Source organism: Acinonyx jubatus, chromosome D1 (assembly GCF_027475565.1).
Source record: "Acinonyx jubatus isolate Ajub_Pintada_27869175 chromosome D1, VMU_Ajub_asm_v1.0, whole genome shotgun sequence".
Taxonomy (NCBI): Eukaryota; Metazoa; Chordata; class Mammalia; order Carnivora; family Felidae; genus Acinonyx; species Acinonyx jubatus.
The window spans coordinates 52,587,607-52,609,189 of record NC_069390.1 but is presented as its reverse complement, the minus strand read 5'-3'; the positions used below and the strand labels follow the sequence as shown (position 1 = coordinate 52,609,189).

Genomic DNA, 21,583 nt, shown 5'->3' with positions numbered 1-21,583 from the left:
GAAGAAGAGAAAGAAGGGAGGAAGCATGAAAAGGACAAGCTGTTTGTGTGGGCATTGGTGAATTGAGAGGTCATTGAGTCCACGGCATGCAGAGGCCAGAGGTCATTGAGCCCACACCAGCAGGGGACTGGTGTCCAGTGATAGCAGAGGTGCTCATGGTAACAATCTAGTAACCTTCAAAGTACTACCCTCTTTTCCTAGAGCGAATAGACTTCTTGAGAATGAGGATATCCACCCTACCAAATGCCAACGTGAGCTTCTCTACGTTCCTGCTGACTGGCTTCCCAGGCCTGGAATGGGCTCACCACTGGATCTCACTACCCATTTTTGTAGGATACCTGGTGGCCCTCGTAGGTAATGCTACCATCTTGCATCTGGTACGAACTGAGCCTTCTCTCCACCAGCCCATGTACTACTTCTTGGCCATCCTGGCTGTGACAGCCTTGGGCCTGTGCATGTCCACACTGCCCTCAGCGCTGGGTGTGCTGTGGTTTGATGCCCGGATGGTGGGCCTGGTGCCCTGTGTTCTGCAGCAACACTTTCTACACTCCTTCTCCTTCATGGAGTCAGTGGTGCTCTTCGCCATGGCTCTGGACTGCCTGGTGGTCATCCGATTCCCACCGCGCTATGCATCAGTGCTCACAGGTTCTTGTGTGCCACTGGCCAAGGCTGTGCTGGGCGTGCGGAGTGCTGCCATCACTGTGGCACCCTCACTGCACCTACGGAAGTTTGACTACTGTCGCCCCGGGGCACTGTCCCATGCCTACTGCCTTCACCAGGACATGGTCCTCCTGGCCTGCTCTGACACACGTTTCAACAGACTCTATGGGCTGTGCATCATCATGCTGGCCATGGGCTCCGATGTCCTTTTCATCCTGCTCTCCTACACTATCATCATCCACACTGTGCTGGCCATCGCCTCTGCCGGGGAGAGGCTCAAGGCCCTCAACACCTGTGTCTCACACATCCTGGCCGTGCTCTGCTTCTATGTGCCTGTGCTAGGCCTGTCTGTTGTGCACAGGTTTGGGCACCACACCTCACCCTTGGTGCACATCTTCATGGGCACTGTCTCTGTGCTCTTCCCACCCCTGATGAACCCTGTTCTATAGCATCAAGACCCAGCAGATCCGCAGGGCCATCCTCAAGGTGGTTTCACTGGGGAAGACACAGTGAGATGTTGGAAATGGACTAGAGCAACTCCAAATGAGGAATGAGTGAAACCTTCTTTTTAGAGCCTTCATACCACAAAACAAGTTCTGTTTACCTATCTTAGTTTGATGGTACATCATGAATTAACTCTAATGTTAAAATAAAAAAAAGTTGATGCTTATTACTACTTATGTATACACATACAAATATATATCCACTACTTTCTTACATTAAAAAGAATGATTATATTTTTTACTCAAATGTTTGCATGTTCAGAGTGATTTTTATGTTTTCTCCTCTACTTATTTGGTAGAACTTTTATTGTACAATAATGTCATTGGTGATAAGTTACTCTGATGATTCGGGAAGTTGAATCATCACTTCACATTTTTTGGATTAACCTCAGAGTTGGCCACAATTCATCAAAATATAATATTTCTGCTATACACATTCACCGGGGATAACTTTATTTTTAGATCTAAGAGGAACTTTCCAATGTTGCTTTTTTTTTGTCCATTTCATAGTCTGGGACAGAACTAAGTTGAGGAGAGGCATCAAAGCCTAATTTATAACCAGAATGAGAAAAATTGGGGCCGAGAGTGTGTCAGACCTGTAGGTAGTATAACGAACTGACAGAAGTATGTCCTTGAGCCACTAACCTAACAAAAGAACTGCCAGATCTTAGTACAAGGTGCAAATTCCAAGGGCTGCTTAGATCATACTTTGCCAGTTTCAGCATAAGGCAATTTCTCCTGTCCCTACAGGACACAGGAATGTCACTGACTAATAAGGACTAGGATATAAGACAATTATAAGAGTATTCTAGATGACTCTTTAAGCAAACATATACTGTCATACAAATACATAAGATTAGAGAGAAATGCAATACACTCATGCACATATACAGACATGAATCTACACTCAATTAATTGCACCTTTTTTCTCAGATCTGGAGGTTCTTTCCTTGGGTTAATGACTTAAAGACATACCTATGTCATATCACCACCTACGTGAATATACATTCAATTATATTTGTGGACACATGCTCACAGATTCATGCAAACTTGCAAACAAAATTCTCAAACAAGCAGCATGGTTATGCATACATCTACACACATATGCACACACAGGCATGTGTTCATATGCACATTTACATAAATTTACACACTCGCAAATGCACATAAAAGAATGCTCACATGGACGTGTATGTTTACACATCCACACATGCATGCACCATCTTGTTCTATATTTTCTCAGAGTTTGACTTAAGGTTCCCCAGACAGCATCCCCTGGGATCCTTTGCTCTTGGCTTAATTACTTCTGTAGGCCCGGAGGCAGCACATTCTGAAGCTGGTTTACCTGTGTCCCCCAGGGGACTGACTGGCAAAACTGGGGGAAGGAGAAGGCTAATTCTGAAGTCATGATAAAGAAGAAGGCCAGTTAGCCCCTGTTTCCAGGTAGTGAGGTAGAGATCTGGCCTGAGACCTGCCACCTTGAAGGGCAGGTGAGTTTTTATAGGAGAGGAGCGGGGTTGGCCTGAAGTCCAGCCTGTGGGATCAGGAGAACGGGAAATCTGTTCAGGTGATCTGAACCCGGGGTTTTCTTTCTGAGATGCATCTCCTTTCCAGTACAGGCTTTCTGTTCCCTTTCCTCCTGCCATGAAAGACCCCTGCCCTCCGGGCAGGATGCAGACTTTTATCCAGAAACCCTCACTATGGCAGAGAAACACTTGAGTCTGTTTTACTTAACTCCTCTCTGTTAATTCAGGAAATCTGGGACAGGGAAACCGCCATTTTGTCTCCAAATCCAATCTTTTTAAACTAGATATTTAATTCTCTTTTTAAATCTTTGTTGCTTAGGGCCATTTACCCTCCTCTCTTTCACTTTCCACATCAATGGTCCTTGTCCCCTCCGTCCCATGCAGGCAGCCACATAACCTGTGGGGCCTGGTCCCTCTCAACCCTAGCTCCTTGATGACCTGTGGTTTTCACAGTCCTTCACCCTCTTCTGGCTGACTCATCCCCATGCCCAACCCATTTATCACCGGCTTCCATGTGTGGCTTTTGTCCAGGCTTCCTCGTCTCCTCTTTAACTGCAGTTTTGCCAGCATGACTTGGCAAGTCACTTGAAATGCCAACTTCTCACTCTCTCAAGCTGTAAAATGTATAAGAGTGGGTCACTTTGAGTATTCTCAGGAGAAGACCTGCTTTAGCCTGTCCTCATATTTCCCACTCAACCCACACACCTCACTCATCAGCATGGACCTCAGACCTCCTATAATAACAGCTCTTCATCTACAATGAAGTAAAAGGATATTACATTATTTTTGTCTTCAGAGAGACTCTCATTCGATAGAAGAAGACAAAGTTCTTCCACCACTTCCTGCCCTAAGCTCCCAGCCTAGAATATATCACCATACATCAACATGCACCTTCCTTCCTGTTCCCTCCCTCCCTTTATCCCTCCCCTTTTATAAAGCCCTGGGGACATGCTCAAAATACAGGCCTAAGTGTTCCTTGGAAGACTAACAAACAACTAAACAGCAATATATGGGACTGAGTGCTAGAGTAGGGAGAGGTGCTGGTGCAGAAAGTGATTAACCACATGCCTGACATGAGGAAGACATCCCAGGACTGACATCTGAGCCAGATGTTATACAACAGCGGTGCAGGTTGTATTTGTTCTAAAATGTGATTTTTAGTTGTACTAAATGCTGAAGTGCTTAAGAAAGGAAAAACAGGCATGGAAAGTAAACAGTAACAAAAACAAAACAGAACAACAACAAAAAAAGCACAGGAATGACCATGAGGGAAAAGACATGTTAGGGTGTGTCAGGATTTACAGACCAGTCAAGTCAAGAAGCTAGGTCTCACTGGAGTTTTATCAGCACTAAGAAGCATGCCATTCAAAGAGGATGAACATACGGGATACGAAGACTTTTCCTTTCATCTTCAACAGTAGCTGGGCAGCAAAAATCACTGTTCCTCTTACTAATTCACACCGATGGATGATGTTCAGATGCCACTGACTCCCTCTCCACCAGACCATTTTGAAGTGCCAGGGGATCCCATGCATTTTAGAATCAGGTTCTTTCCCTTTTTTTCTTGGTGTCTCCAAAATTAATACACTGGCCAACAGACAATGAAGACGACAAACCCAAAGTGTAGGCTGGACCTCAGACCACTCTCACTTCCCACAGCCAGTACCACACACAGGCATATTCTCTCTCAGGCTTCATGGGCTTCCTTTGAGGTGGTGGGTGATACTCCGTACTGGCAGTTCTACACAGGGGCTCACTTCTCAGGCAAACATTGTTTGTTTGTTTGTTTGAAATTTTTTAACGTTTATTTATTACTGAGAGATACAGAGACACAGAGCATGAGCAGGGGAGGGGCAGAGCCAGAGTGGGGGGGATGAGACACAGGATCCAAAGCAGGCTCCAGGGTCTGAGCTGTCAGCACAGAGGTCTACATGGGGCTTGAACTCATGAGCCGCAAGATCATGACCTGAGCCAAAGTCAGATGCTTAACTGACTGAGCCACCCAGGCGCCCGTTTGTTTGTTTTTAATGCTCACAGGTACTTGTGGAAAGCAGCAGGCTTTTAAAATATGGGTGACATGCAGCGTCCCTGATGGATAAGGAAGAAGGAGTAAATGATGTCTCCGAGGCATTCCAGACACCTATAATGACTCAATGTAAAAAGGCTGGCATAAAGATACAAAGTTGATTTCTTCAATCTAGAAAATCTTAGGCAATTAAGAAATTGCTTAATTGCAAAGAAAAAGAAAAGAAAAAGAATATTATATTATAAAGATGGAGAGAGAAAGGTCTGAGTGAAAAATGATTATATAAAAATTAAAAGCCTGACTTTCATTGACACTATTATTATCATTTCACCTGCAATAGTAACAATTACTGAAAGTGTATTTTATGCTAACTGGTCCATACAGGCTCATTTGTTTAAGCTTCAAACAAGCCTGTGGCTACATATTATAGTGATTCTCTGCTTTACAGGTAGGGAATGGAGAGCCCCTCGGATCATGACTGAGTCAGGATTCCCACCAAGGCAATCTGGTTCCATAGTCTGCAACCCTATCTTTTATGCACACTGCTCCGAAATTCCAAAATACATAACAGGAACAAACTGGGAGCAATAAATAAGGCACACAATTTTAAGTGAATACTGAACTCTAAGTAATCCAAGGGACTGCTAAAAACATATCAGAATCTTATGCACTATAAAAGGAAGTAAATGACTTAGACTGTTAATATGCGGAATTGAGGAATGGAAGGTCAAGATGAAAGGGACAATATACTAATTAGAAAAGCGGTCAGGCTCAGAGTAGCAGCAGCATAAAATGTTCCTGATCAAGGAACACCTTATGTCATCACTGAAGTCTAGCCCTCAGAGAGAAGCCATGGCTCTTCACCAAAGAGCCAATGCCCTCCACAATGGCCAATATTACTTTCTTATAGCTGATGATTACTGGGTACTTTATAAGACTTTTTTATTTTATTTTTTTTATTTAAAAAAATTTTTTTTAACATTTTATTTATTTTTGAGACAGAGAGAGAGCATGAACAGGGGAGGGTCAGAGAAAGAGGGAGACACAGAATCCGAAACAGGCTCCAGGCTCTGAGCTATCAGCATAGAGCCCGACGCGGGGCTCGAACCCATGGACCGCGAGATCGTGACCTGAGCCGAAGTCGGACGCTCAACCGACTGAGCCACCCAGGCGCCCCTATAAGACTCTTTTATATACATTATTATGTTTAGTCCCCTTAATTTTTTTATCTAGTGTATGACTATTTCCATTTTACATATTTAAACATAGAGCTCACTTGAAAGTAGAAATCAGGAATTTAAAAACATGGCTTACAGACTCAACCATATCCCATCACTCAGTATCTCTAACTTCCTCATTGCCTATATATTTCTCCCCATGTCATGTTTTGGCGTTTGCTTCCAGTGGGGAATAAGATCTGGGTTTCTATACTTGATGAGAGAGATATCATTTTCTTCCTCTCTCATTTTTCTTTCTAACACATAGATTTTAAACTGATATTTCATCCTGAGGTCAGAAGTCTTCTCATAGATACCTCTTCTTGGTATGTAGAGGTCTCTGCCTCTCTCAACAGATACATCTTTTGGATAGTGTAAAGAGATGCATGTTGCCTTCCCAGACAGGGTTTCACAAGATATCAGCACTATTGAGGTAGGCCATCATGTATAAATATTTTTGTTTTTATATGTGCAGTTTCAGAAATATGATCTGAAGGGACCATGCTCCAGGACTACTGCCCGTCGTTTCCATTGACATAGTAAGTATTGATTAACCATGCTGTCATGTGTGGATTGACAATGGGAGGGGAATTCTCCAATGGGCAGAATGCTTCTTTCCATTAATAGAAATTCCAGTGGGTTCTTTTCATTAACCTTAAAAACACTGACTTTTTCTGTGCTTTCTCCTACTGTTTATAAGAGCCAAAGGGATCATCCGGGAGGTTGAAGAAGGAACATAGAGAACTGAGTCCAATTTAGAGATGTTTTATCCAGTAAAACTAGATAAGTCTGTGTCTCCAGGGAAGAGCAGTCTTCGATGCTACTTGGAGTAGCAGAGATGGGCATTTAGTAGCTGTATCTCTTGATCGATTTTATGCCAACATTGAAGTAATTTTATTAACCCCCATCCCCATTGGCTCCTTAAAATCCAACATCTTCTAATAGGGAATTTATAGAATGTCTGGTAGATTACAGCTTTCATTGTGTTAGTGTCCTTATGATAATGTCTTTTTTTTTTAATTTTTTTTTCAACGTTTATTTATTTTTGGGACAGAGAGAAACAGAGCATGAATGGGGGAGGGGCATAGAGAGAGGGAGACACAGAATCAGAAACAGGCTCCAGGCTCTGAGCCATCAGCCCAGAGCCTGACGCGGGGCTCGAACTCACGGACCGCGAGATCGTGACCTGGCTGAAGTCGGACGCTTAACGGACTGCGCCACCCAGGCGCCCTGATAATGTCTTTTTAAAACTACACAATACCCTCTCTTGATGGAGACATGGAAAACATTCAGTTCCCATCAAATATACTCAGTGAACCCACTATGGATCAGTTTTAAATATGATGCTAAAATACTCTACCAGATTCCCTTATTCTGGAACTATACCTATTTGCAAGCATGACTCCACATTTTTGTTTATCATCGAAGACCAAAAGGTACTGGTCATGAATGGGAGGAGAGACATGAGTTGGCAGATCCTACAAGGCAGAGGAAATCTCAGGTTTCCAACCTCCAATTACCTTTATGTGTCTCACCCCAGGTTGTATCTCTGGCACCTGCCTTGGTCAAAGTCCCTGGACTCCAGACATAGGAAAATGTTCAACAGCGGTCAATTCATCCCCAAATATTTCCTGCTGACTGGCCTCCCTGGTCTGGAGGCCCTGCACCCTTGGTTTTTCTTCCCATTCTGCTCCATATACCTGGTGGCCCTTATGGGCAATAGCCCAATCCTGGCAGTGATCAGGAAAAACACCATTCTGCACCAGCCGATGTACCTTTTCCTAGCTATGCTGGCCTTTGCAGAGCTTGGTGTCTCTGCTTCTACACAGCCCACTCTGTTGGGCATCTTCCTTTTTGGTGCCAATGAGATCTGCTTTGAAGCCTGCCTGTTGCAGATGTTCTCCATACATTCATTTTCCATCATGGAGTCAGGAGTTCTGCTGGCCATGTCGGTGGACCGCTTTCTGGCCATCTACAACCCACTGAGGTACACCGCCATCCTGACAGGGCCCCTTACTGCTGGTACTGGTGCTGCACTTGGATTGAAGAGTGGCCTTCACTTAGATCTAATCCAGCTGCCCTGTGGGGATACATGTCCCAACATCCTGGGGCTCTGCATTATTTCCACTTTTGGGCTGGACTCACTGCTCATCATCCTTCTTATGTGTTGATCCTCTACACTGTGCTGGGCATTACCTCTGGGGAGGTGGAAGGCCCTCAACACATGTGTTTCACATATGTGTGCGGTGCTTGTGTACTACGTGCCCATGATCAGCGTGGCTCTGGTGCACCGCTTCAGGAAGCACGCTGCACCTGCTGTCCATCTACTTTGGCCAACGTCTATCTCCTGGTTCCTCCTGTGCTCAACCCCATCATCTACAGTGTTAAGACAAAGCAGATTCGCCAGGCACTAATCCAACTCATTCTTCAAAGGAAATACAGGAGGTGGGGCCGATGAGATGGTTACCTGCCAGCCAGTCATTTTCATCACCAAAGGTGGTCCAGTGAAGCACAGAGTGCTCCTCACCTTATCAAAGTTAGAAAGCTTGATAAGGCTGCATGTTGATGAATTTGAGAACCCACATTTCATATACAAGATATCATAATGTAAATCAGTATTGTATAGTATTTTGTCAGCTCTTTTGGTTGTGTCAACATAAAATGTACCTACTCTTGGGGTGCCTGGGTGGCTCAGTCAGTTAAGCAACCGACTTTGGCTCAGGTCATAATCTCACGGTTCACGGGTTTGAGCCCTGCCTTGGGCTCTGTGCTGACAGCTCAGAGCCTGGCGCCTGTTTCAGTTTCTGTGTCTCCCTCTATCTCCCTGCCCCTCCCCCCACCCATGCTCTATCTCTCTCAAAAATAAACATTAAAAAACATTTTTTTTTAAATGTACCTACTCTTAACCCAGAAATTCCAATTCTTAGCACGGCCCTAGTTTTATACTCTGATGCTTTTTTATGAACACAGAGATGTGAATGAGAATTTTCATTTCAGCAATGTTTGAGATAAAATAATAAAAGAAAAATGAACTGGCTGTCAATGGGGAAATAGTTAAATGAGTTAGGAGTGGAGTATTCTATGGTTTAGAAAAATGACCCAGGGGACACCTGGGTGGCTCATTTGGTTCAGCATCTGACTTTGGCTCAGGTCATGATCTCATATTCATGGGTTCAAGCCATACATCAGGCTCTGTGATGACAAGTCAGAGTTTGTGTCTCCCTCTCCTCTGCTTATGCTCTGTCTCTCTCTGTCTCTCAAAAAAATAAAATAAAATGTAAAAATAAAATTTAAAACAAGATCCAGGTTGATAGGTACTCACAAGGCTTAAGCAAGAGATACTAACACACACACACACACATTTGATAATGCTTTTTATAAAACAATTTAATCATATAAAAATATCACTTAGTGTTTAAATATATGCTAAATTGATAACAGTAATAGCTTCTTTTGGAGGGGTCTGTGATGGTGAAGAGAAGAACAAAAAGAATTCTTCCTTCATCTATATTGTTTTTAAAAATTAAGAGTAATACATTCATGGGACACCTGGGTGGCTCAATTGGTTAAGTGTCTGACTTAGACTCAGGTCATGATTTCACAGTTCATGGTTTTGAGCCACTCTTCAGGCTCTGTGCTGACAGCTGAAAGCCTGGGCCCCATTTCAGATTCTGTGACTCCCTCTCTCTCTGCTCTTCCTCTGCTCTCTCTCTGTCTCTCTCTCTCTCAAAAGTAAACAAACATTAAAAAAAAGAATAATACGTTCAACACTTCATTACAAAAATGTACATAACTATGTATATATACATATATTTAAGTGTATATTTAAGTGTATATATTTAAGTGTATATGTATATATACATATATTTAATTGTAACCTGTTCAAACCTTGGGGCAATTAGACACAAACTAGGTACTAAGAACAAAATCCTACAATTGATAATAATCCCAGAAGCAACAGTTTCGTAAATCAGGAGTCTGTACAGTTCTTGAGGAATACTGACTTAATTGACTTTGGGGAATAACACTAATTCCCTCTGATAAAACCTCACTGGAAGAATCTATTGTACGTGGGCATGTCTCTTTCCCCCTCACAAGACGACTTGTCCCCCATATGAGAATCCCATCATGAATTCTAACTGCACATTTCCTTCTTGTTGTTTGTCTCATACAACACATCACAACTGTAACCAAGTAGTTATCTTTGTACTATTGTAATTTTTTTGATGTCTGGTACATTTTAAGTTCGGTAAGGCAGGACAGTGTCTTTTCATTCACACCATACACTACGCACTGTGGTCCCTCTCGTGCCTGGAACATACTAGCTCCTCAATAAATGTTTGCTAAATGAACAAATTAATTATTGAATGAATGAATGAATGAATGAATGAATGAATGAATACAGGTCTACATACATTTCCTTGACCTTTATATTAATATCACCCCTTTTTTTCTATGTGCAAAAACCTCATTTGATGACACTGTATACGCATTAGTCTTTCTCTCTCCTCTGTTTCTGTATTGACTACAATTTTTCTCCCTCTCTTACTTTTTCAGAATCTCTTTCTGAAGTCATAAGAATATGCTCCTCAAATATTAAGCCCTTTAACTTCTCAGTAAAACTTTTCTGGTCTTAATGCAAAATTTATTCTTAGTCCCAGTATGTGTACTTAAGTTAAACATTCCTAGTAACATCTGGGAGACTTTGGGGGAAATGCACATGTTTTAATCTTTATCATGTATAGAGAATCTATGGAATATTACTCAGTGATCAAAAAATATGAAATCTTGCCATTCACAATGATGTGGATGGAGCTACAGTGTATTATGCTAAGCCAGGCAGAGAAAGACAAACACCATGAGATTTCACTCATATGTGGAATTGAAGAAACAAAATAGATGAACATTTAGGAAGGGGAAATAAAAGAAAGAGGGAAACAAACCATAAAATTCTCTTTACAATAGAGACTAAACTGAGGGTTGATGGAGGAATGTGGGTGGGTGGGGATGGGCTAAATGGGTGACGGGCATTAAGGAGGGCACTTGTTTGGATGAACACTGGGTGTTATATGTAAGTGATGAATCACTGAATTCTACTCCTGAAACCATTGATATACTATATGTTAACTAACTAAAATTTTTAAAAAATAAATAAATAAAAAGAAAATCTATGGTGATATTTCAGATATGGTATATGAGATAAGAGTACATTTGAAAGGAAATTTGAAAATAGAAAGGGATGTGTGAGGGTGTTATCAAAGTTATATCTTGCAATATATTTCCCAAATTGACACAACTCTCTAAAGTAGGTTGTTCACAACATACAAGGGATGATGGGTCATGAAAAGAGATTTGAATTCAAGTATATATGTATCTATGGTTTAAAATTCCTCATCCTTACATTTTTTTATGTTTATTTATTTTTGATAGAGAGTGAGAGACAGAACGTGAGCAGGGGAGGGGCAGAGAGAGAGAGGGAGACACAGAATCTGAAGCAGGTTCCAGGCTCCAAGCTGTCAGCACAGAGCCTGACGCGGGGTTCAAACCCATGAGCCGTGAGATCATGACCTGAGACGCTTAATGGACTGAGCCACCCAGGCGCCCCTAAAATTCCTCATCCTTGAACACCTTAGTAATCTGCCTCAAAATGTAATGAAGACTAATTCAGGTTTGAATATGGGTTCCTTTTTTCTTATAGGTTTTATAAAAACTATTTTTACAAGCTTCCATGCATATAGGTTCTTTTTCTCATGAGAATATCTCTATGCTGCTCATAATTGTACTTTTTTCCCCCTTTGTAAATATATCCATTCTGCCTAGTCATCATTCTCTTTCTTCCATCTCTCCCTGCAATAGTGTCGCCCCTTGGGGGACGGAATCTGATGACCGCTCACACTGTGGCTTTTTTCTCAGTCTCAGACACCCTGGAATCCAGGTTCGGATTTCATGGTGTTAATGTGTTCCTCCCTGCCCAGAATAGGGAGATTCACAGAAGACTAGGAGTAAAAATTGTGTATCCCTTTCCTTTCCACAACCTACAATCTTCCTGTATCACCTTCTACACTGAAGATGTTCTGATTAGTGGCTCATAACTCAGTGATAATTGTATGCCTCTTATTCGTCTCAAGTATCCAGTCATATACCTGCCTTGCAAAATATTCTTACCCCAATGAATGTACAGAGATCTCACCTGAGCCATTTGTTGAGGTACTGGAAGAGAGCACTCCAGATCTAGAGACTCTTCTGTTTGTTGTACACTGTAAACCTCTTCACCTCATTTGCACTGAACGTGCCCTGTTTAAATTCAAGTTCATGATCCTGAACATTTTGCCACTCACTGAGATCAAGATATTTTCCCAACCTACTATATTACTTTAAGCTTTCCATATTCCTGAAATTGCTTCAGACCTTTTACATGTTTGTATTCAACTTTTATTTAAAAATTAATACTCGGGGCACCTGAGTGGCTCAAGTTGGTGTCTGACTTTTGGTTTCAGCTCAGGTCATGATCTCATGGTTCGAGGATTTGAGCACCAAGTGTGCTCTGCGCTGATGGTGTGGAGCCTGCTTGGGATTCTCTCTCTCGCCCTCTCTCTGCCCCTCCTCTGCTCGTGCTCTCTCTCCCTCAAAATAAACTTAAAAATTAGCACTCATATTGGATATTAAGGATTGGGGAAAATTAGTTGCTAACTGTGACGGAAGCTTTTTCTACATGCTATTCACATTTTCTCTTCCTGGAAAGTAAAAGATAAACTGTCATGCGAAGATATTTAGGTTATTAAAGAAAGAACATTTTGTGTTTTGTAAGGGTACACAAAACAAGAGAAATACCTTCTTGTAACACTGATCAGACTCACTATTAAAACTTGCTCAAATTTAACTATTAGAAAGAGTCTAGGATTTGTTTTTGTCTTTGAGTCAGGACTGGTTTTAGAAGTGGTCATGGGTGAAGATGTGGAATTGAGCTTTTCTGTTCATCATCCAAGAAGCCAGGGTTCCAAAAAAGCATTGCATATTCTTTTTCTCACTGCAAGACATATCCATAAAACTATTCAGACTGAAACCAGGTGCATTTACTCTGTTACAAAGAGGTAATTATCAGGATGCATTATGTGTTTGCTGAGAATTGAGGGGGACTGCCACTTAAGCTATGCTTAATGTATAATTTAAATTTTTAGTAAATGGAAATTTGGGTTTACCAGGAGTCCTAGAAAACATTTAAATGGTTGCTTTTGTCCTGTTTCTTTATTGTCTGCTTAATTTTCCAGTAAACAGAATTGTGAAATTGTTTTATCTCTAACCCTCTACTTATAAATGTTGTGTTTTTCCCCAGTAGGTACAAGCAGACCTACACCCTTCACACTTTAGCAACAAACAGGAGAGTTTGGCCCACACCTGAACATCTGCTTTTTTTTTAATTTATTTTTAAAATTTATTTATTTTGAGAGAGAGATAGAGAGCACGCGAGAATGTGCACCATCAAGGGAGGGGCAGAGAGAGAAGGAGAGAGAGAATCCCCAAGCAGGCTCTGCCTGACACGGACCTGACCCCAGGCAGAGTGAGATCATGACCTGAGCCAAAACCAAGACTTAGATGCTTAGCCAACTGAACCACACAGGTGCCCCAAACACCTGTTTTAAAGAAGATGGGAATGAGCTGTTCTCATCCCTTTTATAATTCTGCTGATGCAGAGATGGTGGACGGTGCTCACATATATGTGATAACTTTATTGTTTTATTGACCTAGGTTGGAAAGACAAGTTCCTCTGCTTCTGAGAACAAACTTAAATTTGTGGGCATTTAAGGCATATTTTAGGTCAGAAAAAACACTCATGGAAAATGTCAGCAACTTGTGAAAATAAGTTTCAGGTGTTTTAAGAACCTGAGGGAAATGTATACTAATACAGAGTTCTAGTATATAGTAAGAAAACTTCAGTTTTTCATGTGCAGAAAGAGTCTACTAAACCTGAAACAAATATCACACAGCTAGACATTAACATTGCGGGCTGTTTTTTTTTATTTGTTTCTGTTTAGGTTTGTTGCCTGCTTGCTTTGATCTATCACACATCAAGCCTATTGGTCCAACCTTATGGAAGGCCTGATTTCCCTTTTTAAGATAAATGAGGTCTCTCACTGTTGTTCCGTTGATTGCATTTTCATTTTCGTTGGAAATAGAACTATAGAAAGATTAAAAAAAACAAGAAACATGAAAAGCATTTTCCCTAAAAGCAGCTTATATTTGATAATAGATGATAGATACATAGATAGATGGATTATAGATAGATGACAGATAGATAGATAGATAGATAGGTAATTTTGGCTAACCCAGAAAGAGAATACATGAATGATCATCTTAAAATTCATAAAACATGTATAAAATTTAATTCTACACACACAGCACAAATTCATTTGTAATAGAGTAAATTAAATGTATGTAGTGTGTGTTTACCTATGTGGAGTATTAGGATTTTGCTAGTTTCAATTTATTACAGGAAAACTTTATAGGAAATGTGGAGTTCCAAAAGTATACGATGTCTGATACTCCGATATTCTTAGCCTTATTTGAAATATAAGTTATATAATTACAGAAAATTACAGTCTCCATTTTTTAAAACATAATTCCATTTCAGGATGCCTGGGTGGCTCAGTCCAACTTCAGCTCAGGTCATGATATCAAGCTTCGTGGGTTCGAGCCCCGTGTCTGGCTTTGTGCTGACAGCTCAGATCCTGAAGCCTGCTTCAAATTCTGTGTCTCCCTCTCTCTCTGCCCTCCCTCCCTTCCCGGCACTCTGTCTCTCTTTCTCTCAAAAATAAATAAACATTAAAAACATTTTTAATTAAAAAAAAACATAATTCCATCACAATGCCTCACCTAAAATATACTCATCTCAGCAAGAGTTTTATATAAAAATTGCTGCAAAAACTGAAAAAAAAATTTGTGGACAAATATTTCTCATGGAAACGTTGCAAATATTTCCCATCCCATTAGTGGCAAGAATATGAAATGTGTCTTTCTGAGAAAGGTGTGAGGTGTCCTTAGTACAACTTACTTGACAAAAATAGTAAATAAATACAAACTCTAATTTTCATATATTGCTGAGAGAGAGGGGATCCTTAAAGGTATAATGAGTGTTAAGGGTGCTGGATTTCTAAAGGGAAGTTTAACCAAAGTTCTCCTAGAACCCAATATCAATTTTTTTTGTTTATTTATTCATTTTGAGAAAAAGAGCCAGGCAAGGGGAGAGAGAGAGAGAGAGAGAGAGAGAGAGAGAGAGAGAGAATCCCAAGCAGGCTCCACACTGTCAGTCAGCACAGAGCCCTACTCAGGGGCTGAGCTCATGAACTAAGATCATGAACTGAGCTGAAACCGAGTCAGACGTTTAACCGACTGAGCCACCCAGGCGCCACTCTAATCTCAATGTATAATGGAAAATGACAATCTCCTTTATACATACATTTTTGCTAAATGTTTGAAACGGGCATTAACATCTGGGGGAAAATACACCAACATCCGAAGTTCAACTCAGTGTCCACAGGTGTCATGCAGTGAACTTCTATCTCAACTTCTCTTCTTCAGTTCCAATGTGTTTAATTCAGTTCTGCTTTGTCTTGTCACCCCACGGCCGTCTCCTGAATCTCTACTAGCCTGTTTTCTGATCTCCCAAACTCCCTCAGTTTCTTGTTCGACACTAGATTTATTTGACTTTAGTAAGGCCATGTCTCACTCAGTCCCTCCATCTTCTCCAAGTCTCTCAGTTCACTGCCGGCTTCATATATATCTGCATCTAATCTACCCACATATCAGTGCATTTCCACACTAGTTACACAAAACTCTTCTCTCTTGTTAAACCAGCAACACAAAAAGTACATTTTTATGAACAACTTTTAAAAGTCCTATAAAAATGGGTCATGGTGGATTTTCAAGCCAAATCTTTTTTTTTTCTTGTTGGTCAGAAAATTAGCCAATGAACCAGCCATCTACAAATAAATAACCAAAACTCATTATTTCAGCAATTTTAAATCCTCTTTACAACTGGGTCTGGAAATGCCCACTCTCTGCCAGCTCTCTCCAGTCCTCACAGGCTGGTAAGCCTTATTCACCCCCCTTTTCTGATCAATCTCCTGTTCCCCTGCCCCCAACCCAACCTGAAACCTTTTCTCACAAGAGCTTAACCCCCTGGATTCCGTCATCTCCTTTTATTAAACACTGCTGATGTTTTATGGCTACCATCAACTCTGTGCCCTGCTCCTTACTTGTTATCTGCATGTTTATAAAAGTGATAGCTGATGATCATAGTAGATTGATATATTATTTCTCCAGGATACAATTGTCCTATAAAGTGTTATAAAAATAATTGTTACAGTTGTTATAAAAATAGCTAACCCTTTTATAAGGGTGCACTTTTTATAAGCCAGACATTTCTGTACACAAATTACATATATCAATTATTTTATTCGTGCAGTAGATGTTTATTATTATTATTATGTTCATTTAAAATATGTACTGACTCTATGACACTGCTTGTTTCCCTTAAGGGTCCCTGGACACTGAGAAAGGGTGACAAAATTACCTGGGCACTTGCTCCTCAGGGAACCAAGTCCCTCTCCATCAGTAAAGATAACTATTAATAGATATTTGAGGATGATCTGAATTTCAATGATCCCTTCTGAAGATTCCTGAGAGAGGAGGCAGAAAGCATGGGCATGCCGACAGTCATTGGTTGCTAAAGGCTCACATTCAATACTCAGAGCCACTCTGAGGTGAGTATTAACATTTCTATTTTTAAAAATAAAGAAAAGAGCTTCATGAAGCTTCAGTAGGTAAAGTTGCCCTGTGCATAGAATTCACCTCCATTTCTGTCCACTCCCAAGGATGTAGTATTTACTGTACCATATTCTCCTCTCTCTGCTGACTTATTGTGTCCTATTACAATGGATTTGGAGTAAAAAAAAAAACCCTTTCCTCCTCAAACCTGAAATATTCTTGTCACATGAATCTGAAACTGAGAGGTATCGTTGCCTTTTTAAGATCATTTTGAAAGAGATCCAAGCCTTGCTTGGCTGGGGAGACTTTGGAGGTCGAGGACAAAAAGAATGCAAAGAAGCAAAAGGGATAAAGACAGACATACAGACAGACAGAATGGAAAGAGAAGACTGAAGATAACAGGAGAGTAAAGAACCTGCTTGCAGGTGTCCCTCGGGATTTGTGCCTTCTTATATCAGGTCACCAGGGTGGCATCAACTAGAAATAGGGAGCCATGGGACCAAGGGCACAGTGAGGCCACAGGCATGATAAACAGCTGCTCAACCCTGAGGCAGACCAACTGTGGTCCTTTGAGTAGGTAAGAAAGACATGCTGGGCTTTGGGAGGAGAAGGGAGAACATCTGTGCCCCACAGCTAGTGGGGAACAGAAGTGTCCTCCAAGTCCCTTAGCCGTGGGGAGTTCTGCCAAGTGTGATCATGTCTTGAGGTCAATGACTTGTCTCTGAATGTCCCTACCTGAAGTTTCAGCTTAGAATTCTGCAGTTTCTCCTAAGCTAATTCTTGCTGAGACACCCGCATCAGACCACGGCAGGTGCACAGGGATCCTGTGTGCAGATAGGCTATGGGCTTTTCTTGTTTCATTTTTCCCTTTCATATTTTCATGAAAGTACAATTTATGAAAACAAGAAATGATTTTAACATCCTAGGCACATCCACGGTTTCCTTCTCTCTGTGTTTTCTCTTAGTCCTAGTTAAAGTACAGTCCTGTGCACCTGCCACCACAGTCACGGTTTCCCACATCACATCCCCTCAACCCTTCCAGTTAGCGCAGGAAAATTCTAATTCCTCAGGTCTCAGCTGAAACATCGCTTCCTAAGAAAAGCTTTTCCCTGATTTTTATAATAAGTTAGATTTTTCCCTCTAGGTCCCTCCCACTGTATCCTGAACTCCTCCCCCCCCCCCCCCACCAACCTTTCTTCCTTTTTCTTTTTTCGTAGCACTTTTTCTTTTTTCGTAGATTAGAGAGGGCGTTTTGGGTATGTGATGACTGAGCCTGCATATATGTAGGAGAGGATGAGTTCTTTGACCCGTGGTTGAAAGGTGCAGAGATTTTCAGAGTAGGACCAGGATTCTGTGTCTCCGGGGTCCTGTGTGGCGCTCAGCATGAAGGAGAGCTGGTTGCTTATATGTGCGTATCCTCTCTGCAGTCTGCTGAGGAGTGGAAGGGGTAAGCTAAATAGTAGTTTCTGACAACAACTGGGAAGGCTTTTTCTTTGTTAATAACAATGGAATTGGTACAACTGGGAATGAAGATAAAACCTGGAACCAAGATAGAGATGATAGAGTGCATCCAGAAAGGGCTCTTTAAAATGGAAGACTTGGTTGCATTATGTGTGGAGACTCAAGCCTATAAAGGCTGAATGCCATAATTCTTCCATTTATTTTGCTTTTTGATTCAGAAGAGCTGCTTTGCCATTTCTTATTTAAAAATGTTTTAATGTTTTTTAGTTAATTTTTGAGGGAGAAAGAGAGAGAGAAGGAATGCGGGGGGCGGGGGGGAGGTGCAGAGAGAGAGGGAGACACAGAATCTGAAGCAGGCTCCAGCCTCTGAGCTGTCAGTACAGAGCCAGATGCGGAGCTCGAACCCACGAACTGTGAGCCAAAGTCAGACGCTTAACAGACTAAGCCACCCAGGAGCCCCTGCCATTTCTTATTTTAAAAACTTGTTCTAAATCCAGTTGTCTAATGGGATCTATATGAAGTTGGCTATGTCTGTGTGTGCTTGTCCCAAAGAATACTGTATAACTGGTGTGTTTGTAATAGCTAACCACCTTTGTAAGCTAATGATATTAGTTTAATAAGTCACTCATTTATCTTAATTTTTAGTCATGTCGCTTCTTGACTGGGTATCACCTCAGCCTGCAGAGAAGGACTAAAGAATAACCAGCATGTAAGAGTGAGGTCCCTCTAAGTTCAGCAATGGCTGAGTAGAGAATTCTCATCAGGAAAGATGCAAACAAGATTTCAGCAAGTGTGGAAATATGTGCAAATACAAGTATGTGAGCAAGTGTGTGTGTGTGTGTGTGTGTGTGTGTGTGTGCATGTGCACACGTATATGCATAGGGGTGAGTGGGGGGTAAATTAATTTAAAATACTTCCAGAGGTCCTTCCTGCCCTGTCAGTCCAGGATTCTACTGTGATTCCTGTGCCATCCCAGATGATGTTGACCTTAAAATGTACCCAGTTTAGGGAAGTGGTTTTCTCCTTCCCTCTGCTGCCTTCCTTCCCTGCCCAGAGGAACCTTCCTTGAAAGTCTCTTTAGGTTCCCTGGGTTGTTGTTGCAGTGGAATCATGGGTGTGTCTGAGCCAGAAAGAAGGTCCAATGGATCAGGTAGGTCATCTTCAAGAACTGTGAGTCAAGAGATTATTTCTATCATCGTGACAGAATTATTTCCATCTGTATATCATCATGACAGACTATTTTCATGACCTTTAAAGTCTGTATACAAATCCATCAGCCTTTGTTCTTGCCTCATTCTGACCTTTACACATCATCCTTTAAGTTGCTTCCTAGTCATTTTAAAGCACAGAACATCTAAACCCAGTGTGGATCCAGATTCTATTCTTTTTTAGTTAATTTTCGAATCATTTGTTCCAGGCTGTGGTCACTGCCACTTCTTAGCCTTGCTTTGAACCTCGATCACTCATGTATCTATATTCATTCAACAGGCATTTCTGGGTGTTTTTATTTACTGTGCTTTTTGCCTTATATCCATATTTATCAAAAATATCTTTGTTCACCACTTCCTGACATTAGTCCACACCTTACCCTGAGATTGCCTCCACACACATGCTTGTCTCCCTAGCAGCCAGGGCCAGGCATCTCCACACCAAGACAAGACAGTTGTTTCTCCTTTGGCAGACCCAAGAGGAAGTACAATTTAGAGGGATAATTTTGTATCAGCCTCGAGTTTTTCTCTGATGGAGACTGTAACCCCTTTAATACTGGGAATTTTCTGACGGTGGCCATCTGTCAATTTTCAGGAAGGAGATCATTGGCAACCTAAATCTGTGAGCTTTATTTTCTTCTTCCCTTCCCTCAGTGTCCAGGGGTCTTTCTCCATTATAATGTGACCTCACTAGCTTTTTTCTAATTTTTAAGGTAGCACTGATCCCACAGGATGAGATCTCAACATGAAGAACTCTAATAGCTCTTTGGAGTTCTTACCTACAACGTTCATTCTGATTGGCATCCCAGGGCTGGAGGCAGAGCACCTCTGGATATCCATCCCCTTCTGCCTGATGTACATTATCATCTTCCTTGGGAATGGCACCATCCTTCATGTCATCAGAACAGACACTGCCCTACACCAGCCCATGTACCTCCTTCTTGCCATGTTGGCACTGGCTGAGGTTGGTGTCTCTGCATCTACTCTGCCTACGGTGCTAGGCATCTTCCTTTTTGGCATCACTGAGATTAGTTTTGATGTATGCCTTTTTCAGATGTTTTTCATCCATTCGTTCTCCATTATGGAGTCAGCTGTGTTGCTGGCCATGTCTGTGGACCGATTTGTGGCCATCTATAGCCCACTGCGCTATACAGCCATTCTAACCCTGCCCCGTATCTTTGGCACAGGAGCTGTCGTGGGGCTGAAAAGCATTATGCTCATGGCCCCATTGCCCATGCTGTTAAGGCACCTGCCCTTCTGTGGCCACAACGTCCTCTCCCATTCTTATTGCCTCCACCCCAACCTTATCCATCTACCTTGCGGGGACATTTCTATCAACAATATCTATGGGCTTTTCATTGTTACCTCCACTTTTGGGCTGGATTCACTGCTTATTGTCATCTCCTATGGGCTCATACTCCACACTGTACTGAGTATCACCACTGGGGAGGGGCGGAGGAAGGCACTCAACACATGTGGCTCACATATCTGTGCTGTGCTCGCTTACTATGTGCCTATGATTGGCTTATCTATGGTGCACCGCTTTGGACACCACGTGTCCCCTTTGCTGCATGCTATGATAGCCAATGCTTATCTCTTCTTCCCACCTGTTGTCAACCCCATTGTCTACAGCATTAAGACCAAGGAGATTCATCGTGGCATTGTCCGAATGTTCTCAGAGAAAAGAGCCAGAGTTTAGACAAAGGACAAAGTAGGAGGGGACTTTTTTCTATAATCCCGGGTGGTCCCAGCTTGCATGTTATGCAAATGGTGTTATCTTAAAATACGTTATCTAACAGAAGTTCTACATAATCTAGCAATAAACTGGAGTATCCGTGGGGGTGGACTATGTGTGACAGAACAGTACAAAGGATTGATGTAATTTTTTAAATGTTGTGTTACATGAGGTTTTCCATTACCTTGCCCAGCTGGAGCAGGAATGCAGGAAGGATTGCTAATGAAAGCATGACTCTCCCCACAAGGGAAAGGTAATCAGGAGATGGAAGGTGTCCTGGGAAATCTATTGAGATCTCTGTTCTAGGGAATGAGGATGTGAAATGGATTGCATTCTCTTGAGTCGTTCGTACTTGATCTTGATAGCAGGAGGCTACATTAACTAGCTTAAAGGAGGCTTCCAGTAATGGCCCTGACTGGTATTTGATCAACCTCACCAAGGCTCCCAGTTGAGAGTGACAAAGATTGCGAATCCTGTTCATTA

At 41.7% G+C, this 21,583-nt stretch overlaps 2 protein-coding genes and 1 pseudogene across 2 annotated transcripts; all 3 read left to right on the top strand.

The window, feature by feature from the left end:
* Positions 1 to 221: 221 nt before the first annotated feature.
* Positions 222 to 1,109, top strand: LOC106966150 (olfactory receptor 51L1-like). Its single transcript, XM_015062223.3, has one exon. It carries the CDS (start codon positions 222 to 224, stop codon positions 1,107 to 1,109), a length of 888 nt encoding a protein of 295 aa, XP_014917709.3.
* Positions 1,110 to 7,527: 6,418 nt separating this feature from the next.
* LOC106966025 (olfactory receptor 51A4-like) lies at positions 7,528 to 8,390 on the top strand (annotated as a pseudogene).
* An 11,720-nt stretch (positions 8,391 to 20,110) lies between these two features.
* Positions 20,111 to 21,064, top strand: LOC106966104 (olfactory receptor 51J1-like). The gene has a single exon (XM_015062178.3). It carries the CDS (start codon positions 20,111 to 20,113, stop codon positions 21,062 to 21,064), a length of 954 nt encoding a protein of 317 aa, XP_014917664.3.
* Positions 21,065 to 21,583: the final 519 nt, after the last annotated feature.

What these genes read in the sequence shown, in the direction of transcription:
- LOC106966150 (XM_015062223.3), top strand. Translation starts at nt 222, where the DNA reads ATGAGGATATCCACCCTACCAAATGCCAACGTGAGCTTCTCTACGTTC.
- LOC106966104 (XM_015062178.3), top strand. Translation starts at nt 20,111, where the DNA reads ATGAAGAACTCTAATAGCTCTTTGGAGTTCTTACCTACAACGTTCATT.